Source organism: Achroia grisella, unplaced genomic scaffold (genome assembly GCF_030625045.1).
Source record: "Achroia grisella isolate CSIRO2021 unplaced genomic scaffold, CSIRO_AGI_Agris_v1 utg478, whole genome shotgun sequence".
Classification (NCBI taxonomy): domain Eukaryota; kingdom Metazoa; phylum Arthropoda; class Insecta; order Lepidoptera; family Pyralidae; genus Achroia; species Achroia grisella.
The window spans coordinates 1,768,693-1,794,520 of NW_026712882.1; the positions used below are offsets into that span (position 1 = coordinate 1,768,693).

Here is a 25,828-nt window from a genome sequence, read left to right on the forward strand (position 1 = left end):
TAATTCCATTATGTTTAAATTTATTTTTATATGAGTACATAATATTTGCTAATTATTTTACTTAAGACTAGTAACTTTACCTCTGTTCAAACAAGAATTGTATTTTATTATTACAAATTTTCTGACAGATTAGAATAGAGAGCAGGGTCTTTAAAATAATAATAATATAATAAGTTAATATTTTCCATTATGAAAAATACAATTTTGGTTTCAATTTGATAAACTTAGTCATTATAATATAATTAAAAAAAATATTATATTAAATAATTACTCTATTATTATCTACATTCAAATAAATACATCATCATACACTCTTTCCATACACATTACTGTCAATACCAATTAAATCACATGAGATTACAAACAGTTTCTTTTGATGTTCAATGTTTTTTGAGTATCTACTGCTAATACCTTCTATACAATTACTAATGTATAAACCTCCATTATTTTCTAAATCTTTATTAAAACAAGCATGAAGTATAGAAATAGCTCCTTTTTCTGGTGATTTGAAAAACGTTCTCATCACCCATGGGAAGAATTTTCTAAATAAAGTTTTCTCAAATAAGTCGGTGTTAACAATTCCGGGATGAACAGCATAACACTTGACAGGGGAACCCTCTTCTTCCAACAACTTGTTGATGTATCTTGCGGTCATCAACTGTAACAAAAACAATTAGTTTTGGCACTTACATAACAATTGTTCGGTATAGTATGGTTTTAGCAGAATTGGATTTTAAAAATACAAAATAATGTACATATTTTGATGAATATGATGATGGACCCAGCTTAATAGAGAAATTTGGTTCTAAAGAATGTGTTTTTTTAAATAACAACTGCATGAGATAAATATAATACCTGTGCTAGTTTGGATTGTGAATAGGCTGCTGTAGTATCATAATGTTCATTCATATTAATATCTTCAAAATATATTTTTCCTGGATAATGTGCACATGATGTAACATTCACCACTCTCGAAGCTTCCCCAACTTTGCCTGTAGTTTTCAATGCTGGCAACAATAAATGTGTCAAATAGAAATGACTAATATGATTAACTGACAATTGAGTTTCAATTCCATCTTCAGTTAACTTATAATCACCAAACATAATTCCGGCATTGTTGACTAGAATATGAATCTCATGATATTTTTTCAGTACATTTTGGGCGAATTGTTTCACAGATTTTAAAGACTGTAAATCAAGTTGAAAGGCATATAAATTTTCCCCATTCTCCATAGTCTCGGACAACGTTTTAACCAACTCCGGCTTCCTTATGCCCATGATAACCGTCATGTTTGCTTTTAGTAATCCTCTTATCACTTCAGTGCCAATACCGCGCGCCCCGCCCGTCACTACAGCGATCTTTCTGTTCGCAGCTGGCAACACTATTTTATTTCTCCTCAAATTCACCCAGTCGTCGATCAATCCGCCCGCGCCCGCTCCCTGCATGTCCAACGTGTATCTCAGTTCACTCAGTATATACTTTAATGGTTTATGTCTGTTCATGTACCAATAAACAGCCGCTCCCGTTGTTAAAATCACCAGAGTCGCAACAGCGAACGACATTTTGGGGTTATGTTTTCGTCTGTGTGATGCGACGCGGCTGCACTATACTACTGGCTTTCACTCTGTTGGAAATGTTATACGCTTTCTCCGACCGTCGTTTGTATTTGTTTACCGTTAGTCCTGAGTCTGAATGTATTGAGCATCACACTCCTACAAGCAAAATAGATAACAGCTTATAGCGTGCACGCGAAAATAGTTTGTTTACGATTACGAGCAAACCTGTAGTGTTACTTACTGCGAGGAATTCGACTTATTTCTGCGTATTGAAGCGCCGGATTCTGCTATCTATACTAGTATTCACAACGGCGTAATTCACTAGACGTAATTATTGTTTACTCTACAATTATAAAATTCGACAAATGAAATATATAAATAATAATAAACAAGGTCGCTACGCTGTATTTTTTATTATAGATGATAAAGCAGATAGCCCAGCTAGGTTTGTAAACTATGCTCTGTGCATTTAATATGGCCAGTCAATTAATTAAAATGTTCACTATATCAAATAAAACAAATTTGTTGGAAAATATTAATTATTTTATAATTAATTGATTGAATTGTTGACTTAAAATTATACTAATCCACTAACTCCAAATATACGTAGTTATATGTACGAGTACGCCAGTTTTTTACTGTCATAATATCAGTATGACTGACTCGGCTGTCACTCACCCGTCCTATGCTTGTTTGTGGTTGATTCACTTCGGTCTTTATAGTTTTTTTCTAATTATATATTTGTTTAACTATTATTAAATTTTATTATTTACAATGATATAATCCGACTATCCTAATTTTATGACAGTACCTAATATTATCATCATTGTTAAACGTAACATAGATTTTATTTATCAATGAAGTGACGTGTCTGATAATTTTTATCTATGAATATTATAGTTATAAATCTTTCATTAAATATTTCCAATAAACTACTTTATGGACCGGTTTCGTTCGGATTTATCATGTGAAAAAGTAGCCGTATCTCTTCCACTCCAATTCAAACGTGAAATTAATAGGTACCTGCTAAAATTTTATGACAATAGGTTGAACCTTTATAGATTTCCTACAAGTTTACTAGATCTGCATTTCAATTTAGCTAATATTTTTCTTATCTCTTGTTTTGGTCTCGGTTGTCCATGTACTATTGTCAGTATTAATTATGATGTTATAGCAATATTTATAACACACTCGTGCATTGTGTCCAAATGGTTCTATCCAAACTAGACCCGAGTCTTTTTCTTCTTCTAGCTACGCGATAAATCCGAGTTAGGTCGAATTTGTCGTATAAAAAAACTATGTGTCATATGTTTAACTGTATACATGTCACATTTTTAACTGTATATATTTTTAATTCATTCTACGGTAACGGAAACACCAATAACGAGCCAAATTTATCTAAACAGGGTCGCCCCTTACTACATTAGATTGAAATATATTTTTATTTTACTATGTTCCGTATACTACGTAGAACTTTTAATGAAGCATAAAACTTACTGCAATCTGGCTCTTGCGTCATGGGCATCCTACGGATCATCGCTGCAACTGCCGGTTCAAAGACCTTGTTACGGCTTTAACGAGAATTCCCGCTACTCTATAATATACTTACCAACTAATAAATTACGCGGTCAGGGCAAGTTTCAATTCCCTAGAAGTTATTAACAAAACTAATATTAAACTGATTTTGATTATATTTCTTTGGACCGATCTTACTTCTTTGACATTACAACTCAGGACTGATTATCCTGGCGATGCAAAATTAGGAGTGCCGGCCCCACATAAAGTAGAACAGTGCTAAGAAGAAGAAGGAACCGATCTGAATTACATATATATGTAAAAAGTGACTATTTTTAAAATAGTTTAAATATACATATATCTTGTAAAAATACAACCGAATTACAAACCTTCTACTTTATGGTCGGTTAAAAATTAGAAGAAAATAAGTACATTTTTTATGCAACTGAATGTTTAATTCATGCTGCTTTGAACAGAGCCGCGGTCATTAGGCAGTAAGCGTGTGATGACAATGGTTTTTTTATACTATCGGAATGGCAAACAACTTGACGAACCAGATGATGGTAAGCGGTTTGAAATGAATGATAATAGAATGGCGCACCCGCCTGCGCTAGCGGTATACGCTGGCGAGGCACCAGTGGAGGGTGACAGAGTAAGAATAAAGTCAGGTCAGTTATCTCATCGTGACAAATTCACCAGGAATTTATCATGATGGTTTCTAGGGAGAACCGGACGTCAACCTGATATGGTCATTGCTAGCAATGAGGTCATCGGTCCACATTACTAACAATCCCCTTCCCCCGGATGGAATTACCCTTAAATAAATTCAAAACATCGGTTAAGTCATATTTACTGAGCAAAGACTATTTACTCACGAAACTATTACTTGCATGACGAGCGTGCATGGCAATAGTTGTTCATGCACGGGATTTTCATTTAATGTTAGACATAGACACCTATATAAATACCTATACATTGTAAATAAACTGGCTTTTAAAAAAAGTAATTCAATTGAGTTTCTTGCCAGTTCTTCTCAATTGGATCTATATACCGAACTGGACGGTAAGGAAAAAAATTGTAATGTAAAAACTTGACGTTCATAAGCAGCTAAAATGTCCTACACGAATAAATGATTTTTGAATTCAATTTGAATCTGATGGTAAGCGGTTTTGACTGCCTATATACATGAAGAGGACTATGGACGTTACGCTATCACATAGCAATCGTAATATGCGTTGCCAATTCTGAATTCAGATTGGCAACGCATGTTATGAGTGCTATGTGGTCTAAGATGTTATACCTCTTATCCTATACTGAACGCACCATAATGGTGCGGAAGGCGTAAGAGCATTACAAAAATAATAAATAGAGAAATAATAATTGCCCTTCCATTCTTAAGGACAAATTTTAATAGCATAACTTGAAATTAAAATTTAACAATTTTGATAATTTCTAGAATTTAATGGCCCATCATTTATCTTTAACATTTAACAAATTGTTATCGACTATAGAAACAGTAGGCTGGTTTACGTAATTGGAATTCATAATTAAACTAATGAATTAGTTGCTTATTACACTTGCCTGATAGCATTGCGTGACTCTTCAGTACATTTTCTAAATATTTCAACAATGTTAATTATTAGAAAATAAATTCAAGGTGGTCCTTTGAGTTATATTTAATAACATCATATAATTACCATACGATTAAGTAAAAAGTTAATATTAATAATATAATCTAAAAATTAAAATATAACCCAACGATTAAATAAAACCAAACTGATGAATGGACTTTGACGAGGTTTCCAAACATTTCCTTTCGATCATCAATTTTTTTCCAAATCAAGTTTACAAATTACGGAGGTCTTAAGTAATAGGAAATATGCATAACTTCCTCCCCTTTTTGAAAGGGATTAAAGAATTAATAAGTACGGCTGTGAATGCTTTTAAAACTCCGTTCAAAATACTGCAGAATAGTGCAGCATGCATACGTAATCTCGTACACAATGGCCAATTTCTTACAAGCGTTGACCGGAAAGACCTGTTTTCAAGACACTTCGACCTACCCACCCAGGGCCCTCCCGACACTTGACCTTGAATGGTTTAATGCTCAACAGCTCATACATTGCTGTTCATTCATTGGGATTGCTTCGTAGTTTAGATTTGGAGCGGCGTTGTATTTTGTGGTGGAAATGCAGTCGAATAATAAATCTGTAGTTCAAACTGTTCTATGGAATGCGGTCGACTAAATAGCTATGCACCCGTTGAGCCCTTTATAGGATGATAATTAGAGATGTATTAATAGATTTCGTGTTTTAAATTAGAAACGGAGTTGTTGGCATTTAAGGCAGCGTAAGAAATTACTGAAAAAAAGTTTAAAAGGTATTAAAAAGTTTATTACCTTAAAAATAAAACTGACAGAATCCAATCGTGATGTTAACCACTGCCTTCGGGTGGTCATGGGGATTGTTAGTCATGGGTATTGTTGCCCCATTTCTAGGACTGCAACCCTTTCAAGTGGACCTCTATTCGGTCTTCTCTAAATTGGTAAGAACGGGTTAACTAACTTGACTTCGGCTTTGTCTTCTTATCCTATCTTCGTCTTGTCATTCTCGAGTGGTGCCCCGCCAGATTTTAGCGCAGGCGGGTGCACCATTACATTACCATCCACAAAAATATCACTGCCTTCAAACTATGTGTTTTAAAAGTCAGATATAGATATTGTGTGGTTATAAACGGTAGGCAGTTTATAACATCAAAGTATTAAAAATCACAACCACAACTCTTAAAAATATTAATGTAATTATTCCAGTTACCGCAACCCCTTATTTTAACCTTTTAAACAAACTTTGTTTCGCGTAGTTTTTAGGACTAGTGGTCGTCCAATGGTAGAAATCCGTATTAAAATTATAAGTTTGAACATTATTAAGTTTCTATCGTCAAAGACTATATGAGTACTTCTATGCGAGTGTATGTCAAAAATATGGTAGTGTTTGGTATTGTTTTTTTATTTAACGTATTTTTTAAATCCATCTTTCTCTCCTTAAACTATAAGTTTTACCTTTAACTAAAATTTCAATCACCCCCGTCCGCGCAATTTTTGTAAGAAAGAGTACAAAGTTTTTGCTTCACATACTAATATAATGATACCAAGTTACCGTGCAGCGTACATTAAAAGTTGAACGTTCTCATCAGCATCAGCTGTTTCAAGGTTCACTCTAGTGATGTATTGGTTTCTGTAATGTTATGACGTTTTCGACATTTTATTTATAGGATCCTCTTGATAATGAGCACCAAAATTACATAGAGTATGTATTTTGTCCCTGATTAGTTCGTGTCGAAAGTCGATGTACTTCGTTTTTTTTAACAATATGGATGTTATGTTTCTTAAACAGGTTCAAAGAATTGCATAAGTTCGTTCAGAATTTTGCTATGTGATGTTTTAATCCTAGCTTTATTAATTTCCTTCTTTTCTTATAGTGCAGAATACTTCAATTAACATTTAAAAATGCAAAACGAGGATTGATTGTTTTTCCTAATTCGGTTGTATTTTACCTCACAACTCTATTAAAAAAAACTACTTTTATGTTTAAGTATATTGGTATTTATGTATATTATTTACTAGTTGTTTAGTTTTTTTTTGACTAATTTATACCCACACAAAGTATTGTGTGTCAACCCAAAATACTAACCTATGCCTGTTTTGGGTTGACTGGAAGAGATCTCTTCTAGGGATAAATCCAAGATCACTTCTAGAGATAAGTCCACCTTTGTACACACAGTTTCTAAATTATTATATTATATTATTACTGTATTATCTGTGCAATAAAAAATATATAAAGATATTTCTTATGTCATGCTTATGATATTTTTATATAACATAGTATAATATAGCTCTTGACAGTAGGTATATATTTGCAACTATGCTAATGGCATCTCCGTCATGCTTCCGTTCCCACTTGTTATTATGTTTACTATAGTATAAAATTCGTTTGAACCGTCCCTGTAATTCTGCACCTTCTGTCCGTACGTCCATCCATTATGTTAACGCGCCACTAGCTTCATATCCAGTATGTGGCAAGTTTCACATTACCTCACTAAATAGAACGTAACATTTGGCTTAGTAAAATCCGATACTGCCATGTTATTTTACCCCACACTGTCATCATATTTAATAACCAATTGTGTCCGCGGCTTCAGTATACATTTCTAGATATTTACTGATAGTTATCAAACGAGATCAATAAGTAAGATATATAGTTAAGTATGTCATCTATGATTTGATTAATAAATAAATAGGTGGTATTATCACTCAGCCTGGAAGACGCCACTGAACAAAGGCCTCTCCCAAAAATCTTCACGACAATCGGTCTAACGCTGCTCGCATCCAACGCCTTCCAGAGATTTTGACCAGATCGTCAATTCACCTTGCTGGAGACCTTCCCATGTTGCGTCCTCGGTCGGATTTTACTGTCCCAACAGCCATTCGTCCTACGAACTATGTGCTCTGCCCATTGCCACTACAGTTTCGCAATTCTTCGGGCTATGTCGGTCACTCTGGTTTTTCTCCTCATTCGATCACGCAGAGAAACTAGTTGGCATAGTGAAAATGTTAACTAATTATTTCACCCCTTTGGGGACGAAATTTTACAGTTTTCTCTAGCCTACGATACGACTTTATATTTATTATATCGGGCAACGCTAGGGGTTCGAACCTCGGATCGGGTCATCGTAATTTCGGTCCGACTCCACATTGTTGTTAAGTGCAAAGTTTAAAGTAAACATGGGATGTTGATGTTAAATTAACCTGATTACTGATCGTTAATTAGCTCGTGACTAATATACAATAGTTGGAATTCAAAGTTCTATTTATGACTACGTTTTGTTTTGTACATTCGTTTGCGTCACTCACTTATTCACGCTTCGTGTGATATTTAGAAGAATTTCTTGTATTATATCATTACGTATTTAAATAGACAATAAGATTTCTGCTATTGTGTTCACTATTGTATACGATACGAGGCATTTCTTTGTACGCACGATAGTGATAACAGAATTTAAATATTGTTACAATTAAGCGTAGATAAAGCGTTGTGTGATATATGTGATTACAATAATATATATACATATATAGAGCAGATATATTATGCCTTTATTTATTTAATTATGAAACGCCTTTGATTAAGTAAAGTATTGTAATCAACACCACTTGATCTTTCTTTTGCGTCCTTTTTTATCTAATAGGAATGAACTCCACTTGTTTGACTTTTAGTAAGACCTTTATTTTGTGTCCTTTTTTTATATAATCGGAATGGCAAAGTAACTAATGGTCCATCTAATGGCTAGCTGTAATCGTCGCCTATATACATGAACAGCAAGTACTACTAGTCACATTATCATGAGACACCCATGTTACCTCATGCGTTGCATGCAGAGAACTAAGTTGTGTTCTGAAGAAATCAATAAATAAGGGCAGATTTCTATTAAGAGGTTTCTTCTAATTAACCTTCGGTTTATGTAATACAAATAGTTGATATTTTTAAAATTAATTAATATATTTCGTCGTCGTTATAATTACATTATTAATCAGTACCAATAATTTATTAGTACCACGGTCCTTTTAGATATCTTGCAGGTTTTACTTTAGCCCTTAAGTGATCCACATTTTGAGGAATTTATGTTTTAAATTGCTTTGTTAAAGTTTATTTTAATCTGTAATTTCTGATCCTAAACAAATTAGTCAGTATTTGGTAATATGACCAGAAGACTTTCTTGCAAAGTTTACAAAACTAAACCGTCTAAATCACGTCGGTCTTAGTCATATAACTATATCAGATTTGGTCAACCAATAATAATCTGTGCCAACAACTTCATGAGTAATATTTGACTCATTAATTGTGTAGGCAAGGAGCCGTCACAGATTCTTCATGACGACCATAGAGTCACTCACTAGTCATAGAGAATTATATATTTGAATTTAAAATTAAATTTATTATACATTGATATACGATCTTTTAAGACACATACATATATGAAAATTTGGGCATTTTTTATTACTATATTTAACACTACCGTTCAGTTTTGCTGGTTGGTTCAGTCGAGATGAACTGGCAAGAAATTCAACCAAAATTATTATATATAGAGTATACATGACTAGCTAATGGATAAAAAAATAGTACCTCGAGTAAATTATTATTATATTTTATACTTATTATATTATACTTTAAAAGTTATTCATCTTATATATAAAATTCTCGTGTCACAGTTTTCGTTCCCACATTCCTCCGAAACGGCTTGACCGATTCTCATGAAATTTTGTGAGCGTATTGAGTTGGTCTGAGAATCGGCCAATATCTATTTTTCTTCCCTCTAAATGTTAGGGGTAGTCCACCCCTAAATTTTTATTTTTATTTTAAGGCAAAACAACGTTTGCCGGGACAGCTAGTTTCTAATATAATTTTTCTGTATGTCATATGTTGTCATCATCAAGTAGCTTCGCCAATATCTAATCTGTCTCTGTACCAAAATTCATAAGAATTGGTTCAGTGGTTAGGTATGAAAAGGTAACACACAGATACAACAGATTTGGGTTGCTTCTGCATTTATATTATTAGTTTTAGATTTCATATCGATCGAAACAAACCCATTGAGGCAATCTTTTGAGCAATCAACTTATTCAACTTCCATTATGTAAACTGGACATTCATATCATATATTAATATGACCAAGTGTTGAAAACTTGCTATATATACAGATTAAGATATTTTTGCATTGAAATTTGGTGTTTGTAATTTACATTAGCCGCAATATTTACGACATGTTAACAATATGTTGTAATGAAACCCTGTTTTGGATTGTTTGTAGAGTGTTTTGTGCCTGTTCGTATTTTATGATGTTTACTGGTTTATTAGTAAAATGTGTATCAAACACATTTTTTATGTGTAGCTAACTGTACGGCGGTTTACTTATTTAATAGTGACATTATTAAGCGTCATTATCATATTAAAATTCTATTCAAAATATCTTTATTAATGTAGGTCTATTACAGACTCTATTCATACGTCTGTACGGAGTGATTTCGAAATGAACAAAGAACTGACATTCTTTTCAAATAAGGTTGTACATGTTTACAATAATACAGATTCATTTTTAAATTCCAATTTGGGAGAATAGAGTGACCATCAGGATATGCAAATTAGTCAAAAGCAAATACATAGTCTAATCAGTGTTTGTAACCGGAACAGACCAGTCCCCACAAGCAGCACCCGTTTACGAGTATAACTGATCAGCCAGCCATCCTTGCATTTATACATATATTCTTTATGGCACTTTGAAAACTTATTTAAAGGTAGGTAGGTAAACTTAATTATAGACAAAGTGAGTAACGGTGGACATATATTTAAAAGAGTTACCAGTCAACCTAACACAGCGTGGCATAACTAGTAGTGAGTGAGACTAGTACAGTAACAGTATAATGATATGAATATTTTAAATGATTATTTTCTGATTTTAATAATTAGATAATAGTAATTTAAAATTCAACATATTAAATAATCTATCTATATATATATATATATATATATATATATATATATATAACTCAAAGGTGACTGACATAGTGATCTATCAACGCACAGCTCAAACCACTGGACGGATCGGGCTGAAATTTGGCATGCAGGTAGATGTTAGAACGTAAGCATCCGCTAAGAAAGGATTTTGAATAATTCTACCCCCCTTGGGGGTAGAATTATTCAAAATCCTTGCACTTGTCTGTCTGTACAAAATCCTTGCACTTGTCTGTCTGTACAAAATCCTTGCACTTGTCTGTCTGTACGATAACGCTAATTTTGTTGACCATCAAAAATAATACATAATTAAACAAGTATTCACTCTATAACACGCATATCTAAACATATATAACTCAAAGGTGACTGACTGACCTAGTGATCTATCAGCGCACAGCCCAAACCACTGGACGGATCGGGCTGAAATTTGGCATGCAGGTAGATGTTATGACGTAGGCATCCGCTAAGAAAGGATTTTGATTAATTCTACCCCCAAGGGCATAAAATAGGGGATGAAAGTTTGTATGGAACTTTGTCAATTTTAAACCGATCGGGCTGAGACTTTGCTTGCATAAAGCTACTATGACGTGGGCATCCCCTAAGAAAGGATTTCGATGAATTCCACCCCTAAGAAGATAAATTAACCCGAGTGAAGCCGCGGGCAAAAGCTAGTATAATATATATTGTCATCACTCCAACAAAAACACAGCTTGAAATGAAATATATGTGATCTCTCAGTGTCTACGAATAATATGAAGTAAAGTTATGTTTTCCTATATCTGTTTCTTCGCTTGCATCTTCTATGCAATATTTTGGTACTGACTCGTCTATCATGACGACAACTTCTTTTAGAAATTCATTATGACTTCTATTATACATTCGACATCCGTTTTAAAACAGAAATGGGTCGCTAATATAAAATATATTATATTATTTTGACTTCATTAGCTGTTGATTTATAATTAACTGAATGATACACGTCATGTGAACTATTTTTTGGTAGTTATTGTTTTTTGGCAGTGTCTTTAGGGAAGTTAGATTAAATAGAACAATTTAGTAACAAGTAGTTGCGGCGTCTAGTCAACAATGTTAATGATAGCTGAATGATAAAAACAATGACTGTTCATTTTTTTATTATTTAGACACTGTTGTGGCTCAAAAATTTATTCAATACTATCCGCCCCGGCTTCGCACGGGTATGTATTATACATATAAACCTTATTTGAATCACTCTATCTATTGCGAAAAACTGCATTAAAATCTGTTGCTTAGTTTAAAAGATCTAAGCGAACAGATAGCGGAATTAGTTTATTTTTTTATAACTTAGCTGTGCTTTGTTACTAGAGGGTGTTATGTAATACATACATATAGTCTATGATAATATAATTTTTTTTTAGAAATGCATGGAAATGTTTCAAAATAAACTAAGAGATTCTAATATTCTGACTGATTGAAAAAGTATTAATTTTGATTTGGAGTAAATAAAATACGTTTACATTCTTTTGACTCTTTGTTAAAATGGATTCCTAAACAGCTGCTGACCAGTTATTCATACAAGCGATTTCGACAAATCAATATCTCCGTTAGTCAGTAATATCAAAGGTTAACAACTACATAAATATAAATTTTACTTAGTCATAAAATCGGTTTGTGTAGCGAGGCTAAACCGGGCTCAATTTCCTGCAAGAAAATAGGATTTGAACCTTCCCGTATTATAAATAAGCAACGGTTTGCTGGACTCCATCTACGAATGTAGTTTTCAATATCCTGTCTCGAAATTCCTAAAGTATTTTATGTTTATCGAATTTAGAGATAGAGTTGAAATATTTCTATATTTTTATTGGTGTCAAGCAGATAACTTGTTTACTATTGAATATTAGGTAGTTCATTTGTCGAGGAAGGCTTTAAGCTATATAACATTAAGCTACGAATAATAGAAGCGGAGCTATAATGAAAAATATGGCAAAAGGTGGGGAAATTAAACGCACACGAAGTTGCGCGGATCAGCTAGTATTATATATATGTCGGAGATTGACTGTAACTAAAAGAATCTATGGAATTCATAAAAAAACATGGTTGGCAACGCTATCTTTAACTCAAATATGTTATCTCTGGTTTATCAATAAGGATTTTGGCTGTTTAAAATATTACTTGTATATTGCTTCACAGATTATCCAGATAGCACAGATTATCTAGACATTGTATAGCTCAATCGATTATATTAACAAGTAGTATTTCTTTCGTATCTTTATCTTTACGTCGAGTAATTTTATGATAGTAATATTATGAAAATATATCTCTAATAACAAAGATTGAGCATTTTTCGTGAGAATTACTTGTACTATTCTAAATATCTATATTACACGGATACACTAGTTTATATTTTAGGTAAGTAAGCAGGTTGAATATTGTAACAATTATTATGGTTAATTAAGAATTCTTCCATGACTACTGTCAGTCAGTGTTATGTTCCTGAAAGCTTTTTAGGTTTATTATGTTACTTATGGTTTAAGCTATGACAGCTTTGTTCAACTTACTTCAGGAGGTGGTGTTCTTAGTTCAGGAGGTAGTTCAGAACTGAACTGCAAGTTGCTGAAATGATGATGGCGACGACTATTAATAAAGAAAAGAGGTGTATATGTATAGTCTAAATTGTAAACCAGAAGAAAAACTAACCAGGTGACTAAAACGAAAGACTAAACGGTTTTCTAAATTTCGCCACGTTATTATTATAGACGTCTAAGCTTACATTTTATTCTGAAATAAAGATTTATTAGCTCTTTGAAAACATTGAGCTATAAAAATTGAGTCCGGAACTGTATTTCGACAGCACTCAATCAAATTTTGAACAATGGCTGTAGCGAGTCAACAGACATCGACACTGGTGAAAATATATCGTCCAGTGAAAGTGTATGGGATTACACGGTGTTACCGTCGTGCAGTTACGTTAACTTTCGTTTAATGGTATACAGTAATTACGCTTGTCGGACGTAAATTATTGCAAAACAAATCACGGAAGTAATATCTTGTGTACCGTCATTTGATCAGTTAAATCACCCGAATACATAATTGACTGGAGTGTGTCGAACGGCAATCAATACTCAAGGCTAGTTTTTGGCATTGCTAGCAACTCACTCATCCTAATTAACGGATGTAATTGTAATACCCTTTTTTACTTGAAATCCCTCATGGATAACCGCCTGTTTCGAGCCAAGCGAACGGGTGTGGTACTCCTACTCACTAAAAAGTCTAGGTCACCTCTACGAGACGCCTGTAGGCGAGTGGGCTTTAGCATTTTTTCCGCCTTAAATATTACAATAATAATAATAAAAATTATAACAGTTTCAATTTTTACAAAAGTATCCCGGAAATGTAAACCATCAAATATGTATCTAGAAGACGGGTTGTTTTATGTTTGTATATAGAGCTGTCTCTATCGTCACACCGAATTCTCTATGCAGAGAGAACCGCGTGTCTTTGGCTTTTATTCTTACACAATACTCTTCTTATTGTATAATTTGTAATTAGCTAGAAGTTAGTTATATTGTCTTTTATATTCTGTAGGTACTGGTTATATAAATACGTTGTTTCAGACCTTGTTGTTATTTCTGTTCTGATAAAAATGACGCATTTGTAGTGCTATACTAATATTCCCTTCCATTTGCATTGTTTTTGTCTCTGAAATTCTCAGTTTGTTGTCGACCTCGCTGCAGGAATCTCTATACGTAACCGAATATGAAAATTATGATACCAGGGAACGAGTAATATATGGTTTGTTTATATTTTATTTACATATACACGTATGTACTTTAATTTACCTACAATCTCATCAAATGTGACATATTTATAAATGAGCCTACACTTTCGTAGGGTTTATTCAACTGTGACCTCAAATGTATTGTAGTAATTTGATCAATGTATATGACTTTTCCTTTTGATGGTCTATTATCCGTTTGGCCTACATGTGATAATGATCTACATATAAACAATTTACCATTGTTATTTAAAATGAGTTCATCGTATACACAAAACATAAGGAAATGTAGGTTGATAGTTCAAATACCTATGTGCATGAGTATAGTTGGTCTCTTACAAGTAAAGTGGTTCATTGATTGTCTCCATTGAGTTGTTAAGGTCGTACGAATGTCGTTGATTGTCTATTTATAAAAGCCAATAGAGGCAATTCTGTTCATTGTTAAACCAATAATAGTGTGATGTCTATTGAATTCTATTTACAACAAATGTTTATAGAATATTTAAAATACAAATGGTTATAAATGAATAGGAAAAGATAAAGAGTCTTGTTGAATTTGGTTGATCAAGCATTCCAGAAATGTGAATTCTGCAGGTATTATAAACATCAAATGTTAAAAAGATTGAATAGAATAACAGACTAGTCTGTTACTCTTTCATTAAATGATTAACTAACGAACATTGGTACATATATAAAGCAAATCCTAGATTAACACAGTCTCGAGAACTCGTCTAATTCAAACAGGGATGGAAATTATGACGCCCTGAGCCGAGGTTCTGATCCCTAGCGGTGCCCTCAAACTAAAGTCGTATCCGTCAGCTGGGAGTTAGCCTTCAGCCGCTTCATAAGTCCTTCCGCGGGTTTGGAGTGCCATGTGAACTCGCCCCCTATTGTTTGGTAAAGCTGCTCTTTTGTCTCACCTATTTCAATTGTCAAACAGCTTGCTTTATAAGATGTTTTTCGTTTGAAGGGTGAGTTAAGGCAGTGAAATTACGGAAGCATGACGTCTTGTCCGCCAGAATGGCAATGCGTGGTACCATATGATGACGTTATCTAGGTGGTGTTGTTCATGTATATGGGCGACAATTACCGCTTGCCATCAGTGGTGCTATCAGTTTGTTTGTTATTTCAAATTTATAAAACAAAAGAATATCAGAGCTGACACATAGTTATTGAATTATTGAGAAATGTTTTTTTTAATTAGTCACACATTTCTAGAATATAATCGATTGACCTTTACTGTTATCGCCGCAGTTATAGTTACTATTCGCCAGTTAGAGCTGTACGTTTGTCATTTCAATTACATAAAAAAAGAACACCTTGTTATTGAATAATGAGAAATTATAATTATCTTTGGATATTAATGTGACATTTCTAGAATATAATCGATTGACCTGCAATGTCGCCGGCACCGTTAAAACACCGAATTTCACAGCGGCTGCTTATCGGTCAGACCTTCCCATGGTTAGCGGGTGAGTGCCCAATGAACCGGAATATTGTCCACAGCTACGACCCACTAACACCCGGTACGTCTGTGTGTTACGTGAATTACTTCCTCATCATGTACTCTTTGTATATATATATGTACCTATGGCAAATGAATTGAATGACCTAATGTTTTTTAGGCTCATAATTTAAATGTTTGTGTAAAGGTACAAAAGTACTTTTGGTACTTATTTACTATTATTTATTACCTTTAGTTGTGTATTGAAATTTTATTCAATACACAACTAAAGGTGCATATACATGGCAGTCTTAACACCTAGAGGCATTTTCTCCCACTCAATCATTTGTCTTAAACAGAGATTCATGTGGGCGGTGCATTATTTCTTTATTTATACCATATTTATAAACATAACTAAATATATATACATACCACATACACATAGAATTAAATATATATACATATCGACAGTGACATTCTCAGGTAGTGCGGCTTAAGCAAATTGCTCACTGCTGAAGTGATGTAGCTATAAGTTTACAATGGGACTGGGAATGGGACTGACATGTGCTTTTAGTTTGTACGAAAGTCCCTAAATATAAAAGAAAAAAAGGTGCGTAGAGGCCTTACTATCCGATGTTGAGGAGTAATAGTATTTAAATTTTGAATAAAAGGAATTACTACTAGGTATGGGAATGGTGCTCTATGGTGGTGATGTTGGTGGCGTAATATTTAATGAAATGTGAATTATATAATAACTTACGTATATATATATATACACGGTCAAAGGCCCGCCTCTGCCTATAACTCAGGCTACCACATTTGGGAATATACTCGTGAAGGTATATTATTATATTTTGGTGCCTATTAACGTTATCTTCACAGTATCTTACAAGTTATTCTTTGTAAATAGCATTATAAATATATACAAATTTTATAACATTATGTCTAAACGCAGCCCCTTTCTTGTGGTTTTAGTTATGTGCAAATGTCTTGTAACACAAATGACATAATCCATTTGCGCTGAGATCTACGTATTGCAACCTTATTATGTACTAGCAGAAGGTCTTAAACGAAATGGTCTCATCTATGAAAAAAAAATGGTAATTATTAATATGCATATATATATACAATACTTATTATTTTAGTATTAAATCCTTACTAATTATATTATAAATGCGAAAGTAACTCTCTCTGTCTATCTCGCTTTCATGCCAAAACTACTGAACCGAAAGGGTTGTAATGGGTTGAAAGGGGAGATGAAACGTTCTATGGAAGTATCATCATTTTTAAAGCTAGAAGCTTGAAACTTATTTTTTAAGCTTTTGACTATCAATATGTCATTCAAAGTTTGTACGAATTTTCTTTAAGGAGGTAAAAATAGGGTATGAAATGGATATTCCTCATTAGTCCTCTATTCCTTGCGAACGCAGTCACGGGCACAGCTAGTAATTCATATGATATTGTAGATGGCGTATTGATAAAAATAATTATTGAAAGCTGAGAAAAATATGCCTATTACTCAGCTTTCTTTAGCCTATATGTTGAGTTTTGTAATATTCTCGGAATGTCAAATAAGCTGTCAGTCCACTAGATGTGTAAACGGTGGTAACTGTCGCTTATATAAATAAACAGCACTACCATCACATTATCACATGGTACGTGTGGTACCATCTTCAAATTGCCAACCTAGATGTCTCTTATCCCGTAAGTTCATCCATATTTAATAATTGGATATATTCTACGATAATTTCATACAAATTCATCCCTACCGTGTTTTTATGTGAAACCTTAAAACATAAAACTAAGAAGAAAGAAAGAAAGAAAATACTTTTATTTGATACATTAATAGTAACAAAAAATATTTTTAATTACATTTTGGATTATTATGGTACAATATAGGTCTCCGCTCAGCATATGCCGTGGCGGGGTACCAACGCGCTGGTATTCTCTGGATACCTTCACACATATAAATATATATAAGTCTAGGAGCAAACATAACAAAGCTACAAGCAGACAGTTTTAGCCTCGTTAAAAGTTTACGATTTTATTCAAGTCTCATATAAAGATACAAATATTTTTATTGAGCTAGGGTCGAACATGCAACCATCAAAAAGCGAAGCAATGTTAACTACTTTTTTAATTTTATTATAAACAATACTAAATGTGTTTTTCCCGTTTCTACTGTTAAAGTACTAAACTAGACAATAACAGTAAAACAGTTTTTAACTGATCAAATATATAATTTATAGGTCGTTACAAATTTATGACTACTATTACAGATACTACCCATGAAACAGATCAGAACAGATGGCTTTTTGAAGTTCAACCAAATACTGTACAGCAATATACGCGTCGTAAAGTAATGTAATTCTAATTCTTGTATTATATATGTTATTATGTATATGTGTGTGTGTATATATATATATATGCATATGTATACGTTCTTAATATTTAGTTATTGCTTATATGGCAAATGTACTTACTTATAAATAACGTATTTTTTAAATGACAAAGGATTTCATTTAATGTTAGACATATACACCAATTTTTTTTATACAAACATTATATGGCAAACAAGCATACAGCCCATCTGATGGTAATGGATGGTATGGTAAATAAATTGGTTTAAAAAAAAAGAATTGAGTAGAGATTTTCGCCAGTTCTTATCAAATGAATCTGTATAGTGACCACGACGGTAGGAAAAAAATATTTAAAAAAATTCCTTGACATTCATAAGCCGCTAAAATATCGTAAATGAATAAATGATTTTTGATTAAATTTGATTTATGTACTTGTATGTATGTACGAAATTGCGGATGACATTCAGTATATAATAAGGTTGAAAATTGTAATATAAAAAATGATAAAGGTTTAGGTGTATTGCACAACATACTATATTTATATAATTACGTAAACATTGTACACCACGTTTCTGAAGTTGGGCAAAAATTTACGTCAGTTACTTCATAATAATGCGCACTCTTTCTCAACTTTCATTTGATTACGACACGGCATTTCGTATTGCGATTGTACTCGGGTGCTGAATCGAATTTTAATTGTTTATTTATTAATTAAAGTATTATGTACTAAAATATTTATGATGACACAAGTCTTGAGCTCAGTGCAGGGATTGTTAAAACATTTTATCTTCATCATTATTACATAGTATAAAACAAAATCGCTGTCACTGTCAATAGCTATGTATGCTTGAATCTTTAAAACTACGCAACGGATTTTGAAGTGGTTTTTTTTAATAGATAGAGTGATTCTAGAGGAAGGTTTATTTAGGTATTATATATAATACATGTACAACCGTGCGAAGCCGGGGCAAGTAGCTAGTAATAAATATATCATTACACTGCGCTACATTTTTACATTAATGATTATATAAAATAAATGAATAAATGGTTTGATATAATCATTAATGTAAAAGAGTACAAGTAAAGAAATAATGTTTAACGACTTTATTTATTTATATAGTGTAATAATATCTGAGAACAATTTACACAACGCCATCTAGTACTAAGTTAAGCAGAGATTGTTTTATGGGTACTAGACAACTGAAAGAAATACTTAAATACATTTTTTTTCTAATTACATCAATAATATACATAGAAAGCAATCATACGCAAGAATACAAATGTTACCGTACGAGGAATGAAACCCGCGACAATCTAAGGTAAGGCGTGCCAAACCGATAGACTACCGTGGTCGGGTAATCAGCTCAGTCACGCTTGATATTCGAGGCAAATGAAAGAATAAAGATTGTGTGAGAATTTGTAAACTTTCTCTTATGGTTTTACAAGCTGTATACCGTAGCGTTACCCGTGTCAAATCATATAAATTTATTCCATGTATTAAGTTATGATATGATCTACCTGTGTAACAAATTTCAGTCGAATACGTCCAGTAGTTTTTGCGTTATAGTGTAACAAACAATCATGCATTCTTATAATAGTAGTGTTTTAAAATATTAGTACGATTATATTGCATGTGTTACAAATAAAATTTGATCTTTTTTTTAATACCGTTTAAAAAAAATATTATATTTATTTAAATTTTAATAAGGATAAGTATATATAAAATTCTCGTGTCACAGTTTTCGTTCCCACACTGCTCCGAAACGGCTTGACCGATTCTCTTGAAATTTTGTGAGCGTATTGAGGTCTGAGGTCTGAGAATCGGCCAACATCTATTATACATCCCCCTAAATGTTAGGGGTAGTCCACCCTTAAATTTATTTTTTTATTTTAAGGCAAAACAACGTTTGCCGGGACAGCTAGTAAGGATATAAAATTTATTTATTACAAATAGTATTATTTAGTCATATTAATTATGATTGAGATTATTTAATTTTATATATCGTTTTAAAGTTATAATAAGCTAAAGCGAGTCTAATTTCAAGCAGTCTTATAATCTTATATTGTATATGATTTCCAAGATGCAATATTGAAGATTGAAGAAACGTCTGAGCTCCGATAATATCGATATGGCTTCATTGAATTCTTGACCTCGAATCTATCCAGTTCATTTATAATGATCATTACTTATTGCAATGATTCCAGTAGATATCATTAAACGAATCTAACTATAAGTCTTTAATTAAACTGTAATCTACCTTCAAGATTGTAATTCCAGATGGGATAGCCAGAGTCATTGTCAATTGTAGACAGCATGTTGAAAAACTTCGTATGATCACATCTTGAATTAATATGGTTTGTTGTCGGTGTTTTCATCATCAGAGAGTCTGTTGTAGGAAAATATGACAAAAAGTTTATTAGCGTATTGATTAGAACTGCTACTCTGCAGTCTATAAGTCGGGGTAGATAACCACTAAGAAACAACGCTCTCCGCAACGCAATTGTGGTGGAATGATAAAATGACACTATAATGTTTATGATGGCAAAATGGGTAAATAGTTTTGATGAAGATTATTCCACACGTTAAAATGTTATTATATTAAATGACTAGCTGACTCGCTAAACGTTGTTTTGCCATATAAATTATTACTGGATAGGAGCACCCTTATCATCTAGGGGTATCAAAAATTGCCTACAACATATTCTCAGATCTACGAAACACACACAAAAATTTTACATAATATATAAATCATTACATACACAAAAAAATTACATAATATTGTACCAGTTGAATTTCTTGCCTGTTGTTTACTACTGAATTTCCTAGTCGAATTAGACGGTAGGGATAGTAATAATTTCTGAAGGATATAAGAGATTAAAAGAGACTATGAAAGATTTTGTTTGTCTTTAAAAATGAATATGTACTACCTTTATTTAATATCAGTATATTGCCATCTGTTTTTCAGTCTCATTATCATCCTGAAAACTTTGTATCGTCATTGTAGTTTTTGTATGTTCGTACTTTATAATAATTTCACACGTACAAGTGCTCTGTTAGAAGATAACATGTGTCCAATACATTGTGAGGATACGAAATTGTCATATCACTTAGGACATGTCATTCAAATTTGATCAATATTGCGTTTATATCGTAAGGTTTAATTTCATATGACATGTATTTGTTGCGCATATAGTATTTGTGTTTGATTATGAACCTAAATATTGCGATTTATTTTCCTATAGTTTTTTATGTACTTGGTATGGCTCATTTGAAGGCAAGCGGTAACCGTTTTGCTTATATATATAAACTGTACTATGGCTATCATGTTATCATAAGATAACTATGATAACATTTATGCATTGCCGTTCTAGAGGATTAAGATGTTATGCATCTTATTCTGTTATTACACTAATCTGCGTCCTACAGAGGCGACTTTTTGCAGTATACTTTTGGTGCTGTCTGGTAACTTTTTAAATCTCATTCGATTTTTGTTTGTCTTGTTACCCTTGATTTACTTTTGGAAAACAACTCCATTATTTCTGAATTTCACTATTTCAAAAATAGAAATATTCTTACTCAAACATACAATAATAAACAAAACATTAAGTACTTTTGAATAGTTTTTTTTATACTGCTGACACATTTGGATTTCAAATTCATCTGGATTATAGACTGTACATGTTTAAGAATTTTTGTGAATAATTTTATAGAATAAAAAAGACTAATAAAAAAAGAAAATAAAAGTAAGTACGATAAGCAGCCTTCTCGAAAAAAATCTCTTACAAACTTTGAAAAAAATAATATAATAAAAATTACGAGTGGAAATAAGTAAATATAAAAAAAAATGCTATTGTTTTCATGATAAACGACCCTGAAGTGGGTACTCAAAAACACAAAAAAGTAGAAAAATACACCAGAAAAGTGCCGTGAAAGTTGTTTGTTTTCCATTTTTTCAGCATCGCAACGCTTTGGCGCTCAAAGGGTGTCGGAGCTATTCTCGTTGTTTGCACTACAAACATGTTGGCTTTCCTTTGCGCGAAAGCCGGCAGACGATGTGTGGGGGTCGGCCAAATACGTAAATAGGTCTCCGTTGTATATATCTCACGTTGTACTCGTTCAAGGCTAACAATGCTACGCGTGTGTGATACTGTGATGCTTTCGGGTATATCAAAATGTACCCGAAGTAATATATATACTGTTATTATCAGACTGTTCAAAAGTAAACTTCTAGTTCAAGTTTCTAGTTTCTCTGTAAACATAGAAATGTTTTTCTTTAATATTATATCACAACAATTATTATAATACAGCATAGCATACAGTGCACTAAACCGCTTAATCTCACATGTAATTCACCTGTAAACAAGGATTTTTTTTATAACCGCGCAATTTACAATTTATTTATTACAATATATTTATATGAATTAAAGAAATATATTTTAATTTAATAAAACGAAAATTTCTATTTTTGTTCGTAATGGTTAAACTCTAATAAGACATAAAATCTTGCCGAATTTATTGGATTGTCTTGTATGAAAAATAATAAATTTATGGACATCTAGTAACATAGTGATCTAGCTCAGTGTCTTAGGGTATCAACAATATACATATATTGATAACCAATGTGACATATTTAATTATAGTTGTTTATTACTGTAATATAGACACTACAGAACACAATCAAATATTTATTACTTACATAGCCATTACACAAGTAGCTAATAATAATACTCTAAGCAGTCATCCAAGCGAACGCTGGGGTAAGAAATAATATAACCGTCATTTCGTTGTCACGCCGACGATATCATACCTTTGTAAATAGTCGATATTATATATAGGAAATTAATGCTAAAATAGGTACTTAAATCTGTTAGCTTTGGTTGCATGCGTCAGCTAATGAGTGCGGATGGCACATTGAAAGTGATATGTTAGCTTAGGGAGGAGCAGGGGCTATAAATTGTTTGTATGATACATACAAACTATTTTATGTAATCCATAGCCAAGTATAATAGCCGAAGCCATAAAAGACAGACATTCAAAGGCAGTGTCTATGACTTTTTTATTTTAGCCTCTTTCTACTTATAAAAATTTACACCTATATAAATACCTATGCATTGTAAATAAACTGGCTTTTAAAAAAAAAGTAATTCAATTGAGTTTCTTGACAGTTCTTCTCAATTGGATCTATATACCGAACTGGACGGTAGGGAAAAAATTATAATGTAAAAACTTGACGTTGATAAGCGGCTAAAATGTTCTACATGAATAAATGATTTTTAATTTAATTTGATTCTCTTTCGGAAATTCTTCTACCATGTGTGGATTACAAATAGTATTTTTAACTTTTTCTTAGATATAGAGAATTTCTGTATTATTTTTCTTTCATAGCAGGGACATTTGGTTTCAGTGTCATTTACTATCTAGACACGCGGCAGCGTGTCAAGCCGAGTTTCAAGTAAACTGGCTTGCAGCACCGTGTGTATATTTACACGAACCATTTGGAGCCACTTTTGACCCCCTCATAACTCAAAAACTCTTTCACACAAACCTGTCAAATTTGGTTAATATATTGAGACTTGCGAGATAAATATGTGTTCCAAATTTCATAAACATATCTCAAACGGTTATTTAGATATTAATGTCCAAAAATCGTCATTTTTATCACTGATCAACTATAGATCAAAATTATAACCCACTTCCAGATGACCTAGGAAGTTCAAATTTGGTATGCAGATAGGTAATTAGGTGAATATAAAGGAAAAAATCTGAAACTGGTAAATTGTTATCATTTTACTACAATTTTTCACTTTCATTGATTCTATTTCAACTTATACTGGACGAATACTAAAATTCTATGAAAACGTCGATAGCCACCAATTGACATTGATCCCTGGCGAAAAATCTCATCTTGTACTGGACGGAAAGTAATATTGTATGAAAACGTCGATCATTACCAATTTACGTTGACCCCTTCACATCAGTGTCGATAACTAGCAAACTTCAAATATTGCATTGAGCGGTAAACACTAGTTGCTATAATTTAGATTCTGTCTAAAATATACTCGTACTTACAACTAGGAGTATAGTCGAATTTCGTATTTATTACGTTATTAACTGAGATTTGGTATTAATTATTGTTTCAATATTTAGCGCACATCGATAGTGTAAAATCATTATTTTTATAAATAATTATTAAATAATAGGCATTTCGGTATAGGGCGCCGCGGCGGCGCCGTGTGGGAGCGGTGCGATAAAACTCAATGTTTTGTTTCTCGATATCTAACCTATAAGGTTGCGATTTATGCTACGAAATTTATAGCTTTCTTAAATTATATATTTGTGATTATATTATTATTACATTATTTTAGTAAATACGTATGGTATAGACAATAGTTTAAACCAAAAATTAATAACAATTTTAGTATAGTTATAAGTAGGAATGTATAGTTAACTCGAGAATGAGAACTCATTGGTAACAAATTGTTTCCTTGAGAATTCAATAGATAACAGTCAATTTGTTACATAATCGTCTTTACGAACTATAACGTGTCAATACGAAGTTTCAGATATTAAATAATGTATATGTTGAAAGAGAACAATTCCGTATTTGCTTAACATATGCTATTACTATCCACAAATCACAAGGCCTTAGTTTTGGCAGTCCTCTTCTCAACATAGCCTCCTCTATATTTAATAAAGGGCAGGTTTACGTTGGACTCTCCAGAGTTAAAACCTTAGATGGAGTACGTCTTAACAATTTAGATCCAAGTCACGAGAGCTCTATTGTAGAGTACAACCATCTGTGGACGTTATACCGCCCCGATTTGCCCAAAAATTCCTGATACTGAATTGGCATTGCACTTGAACATTTAAAAGTTACAAGAAAATATAGAAAATAACACAAAAAAAAAGACAATTATACCCCGTAAATATACGAAAATACAGTAATTTATCAAAAATAATTTGGTATTAATTTAGTTATAAATAAGTACCTCGTATAATTTATGTACAAAAAGTAATGATATCCCATCAAAAACATAAATGTGAAATGATAGCCGAGTTTAATATTATGATATATACCTTGATTGTTGACTTCTACGACAAAAGAGATGAGATCTAAATGGGTGCCAAGTTCAATGGTCTGCCCTGAAATGTATTTATAACAATATAAAATATCATTTCTTCTTATAATTTAGGATAATATACTGTAGCCTAAGGTCTAACTTGGCTAGTTTTCATATACGAAATATACTGTAGCCTTCGCAAGTTCTAAACATCTTACTTGTCGGTTCCTATTTTAATATTAATAGTAACTAGCAATCGAAAGTAATAATTGGTATATGAGAACTGGCCAAGTTAGACCTTAGGCTACAGTATATTATCCTAAATTATAAGAAGAAATGATATTTTATATTGTTATAAATACATTTCAGGGCAGACCATTGAACTTGGCACCCATTTAGATCTCATCTCTTTTGTCGTAGAAGTCAACAATCAAGGTATATATCATAATATTAAACTCGGCTATCATTTCACATTTATGTTTTTGATGGGATTTGTTTATACGTACGTATCTACCAAATAAAAATCATTAGCAACTACACTGAGGAAAAATGAAAAACTGACTACCAAATTTTA

The 25,828-nt window shown here is 32.5% G+C and overlaps 2 protein-coding genes across 3 annotated transcripts in view; one reads left to right on the forward strand and one right to left on the reverse strand.

Annotated features, from left to right (window-relative positions):
- LOC131845685 (TBC1 domain family member 14-like) overlaps positions 1-25,828 on the forward strand; it is a 76,466-nt gene that overhangs the window by 1,949 nt on the left and 48,689 nt on the right. The gene's annotated exons all lie outside the window — the stretch shown is intronic.
- On the reverse strand, positions 294-1,995 carry LOC131845687 (retinol dehydrogenase 11-like). Of its 2 annotated transcripts, XM_059194780.1 has the most exons (3): positions 1,799-1,995; positions 856-1,713; positions 294-658 (listed from the first exon to the last, which is right to left on the reverse strand). In XM_059194780.1, exons 2-3 carry the CDS (start codon positions 1,561-1,563, stop codon positions 305-307), a joined length of 1,062 nt encoding a protein of 353 aa, XP_059050763.1. In that variant the 5' UTR covers positions 1,564-1,713; positions 1,799-1,995; the 3' UTR covers positions 294-304. The 2 variants fall into 2 exon arrangements, with proteins under 2 accessions (XP_059050763.1, XP_059050764.1); XM_059194781.1 differs by having other exon boundaries at positions 856-1,995.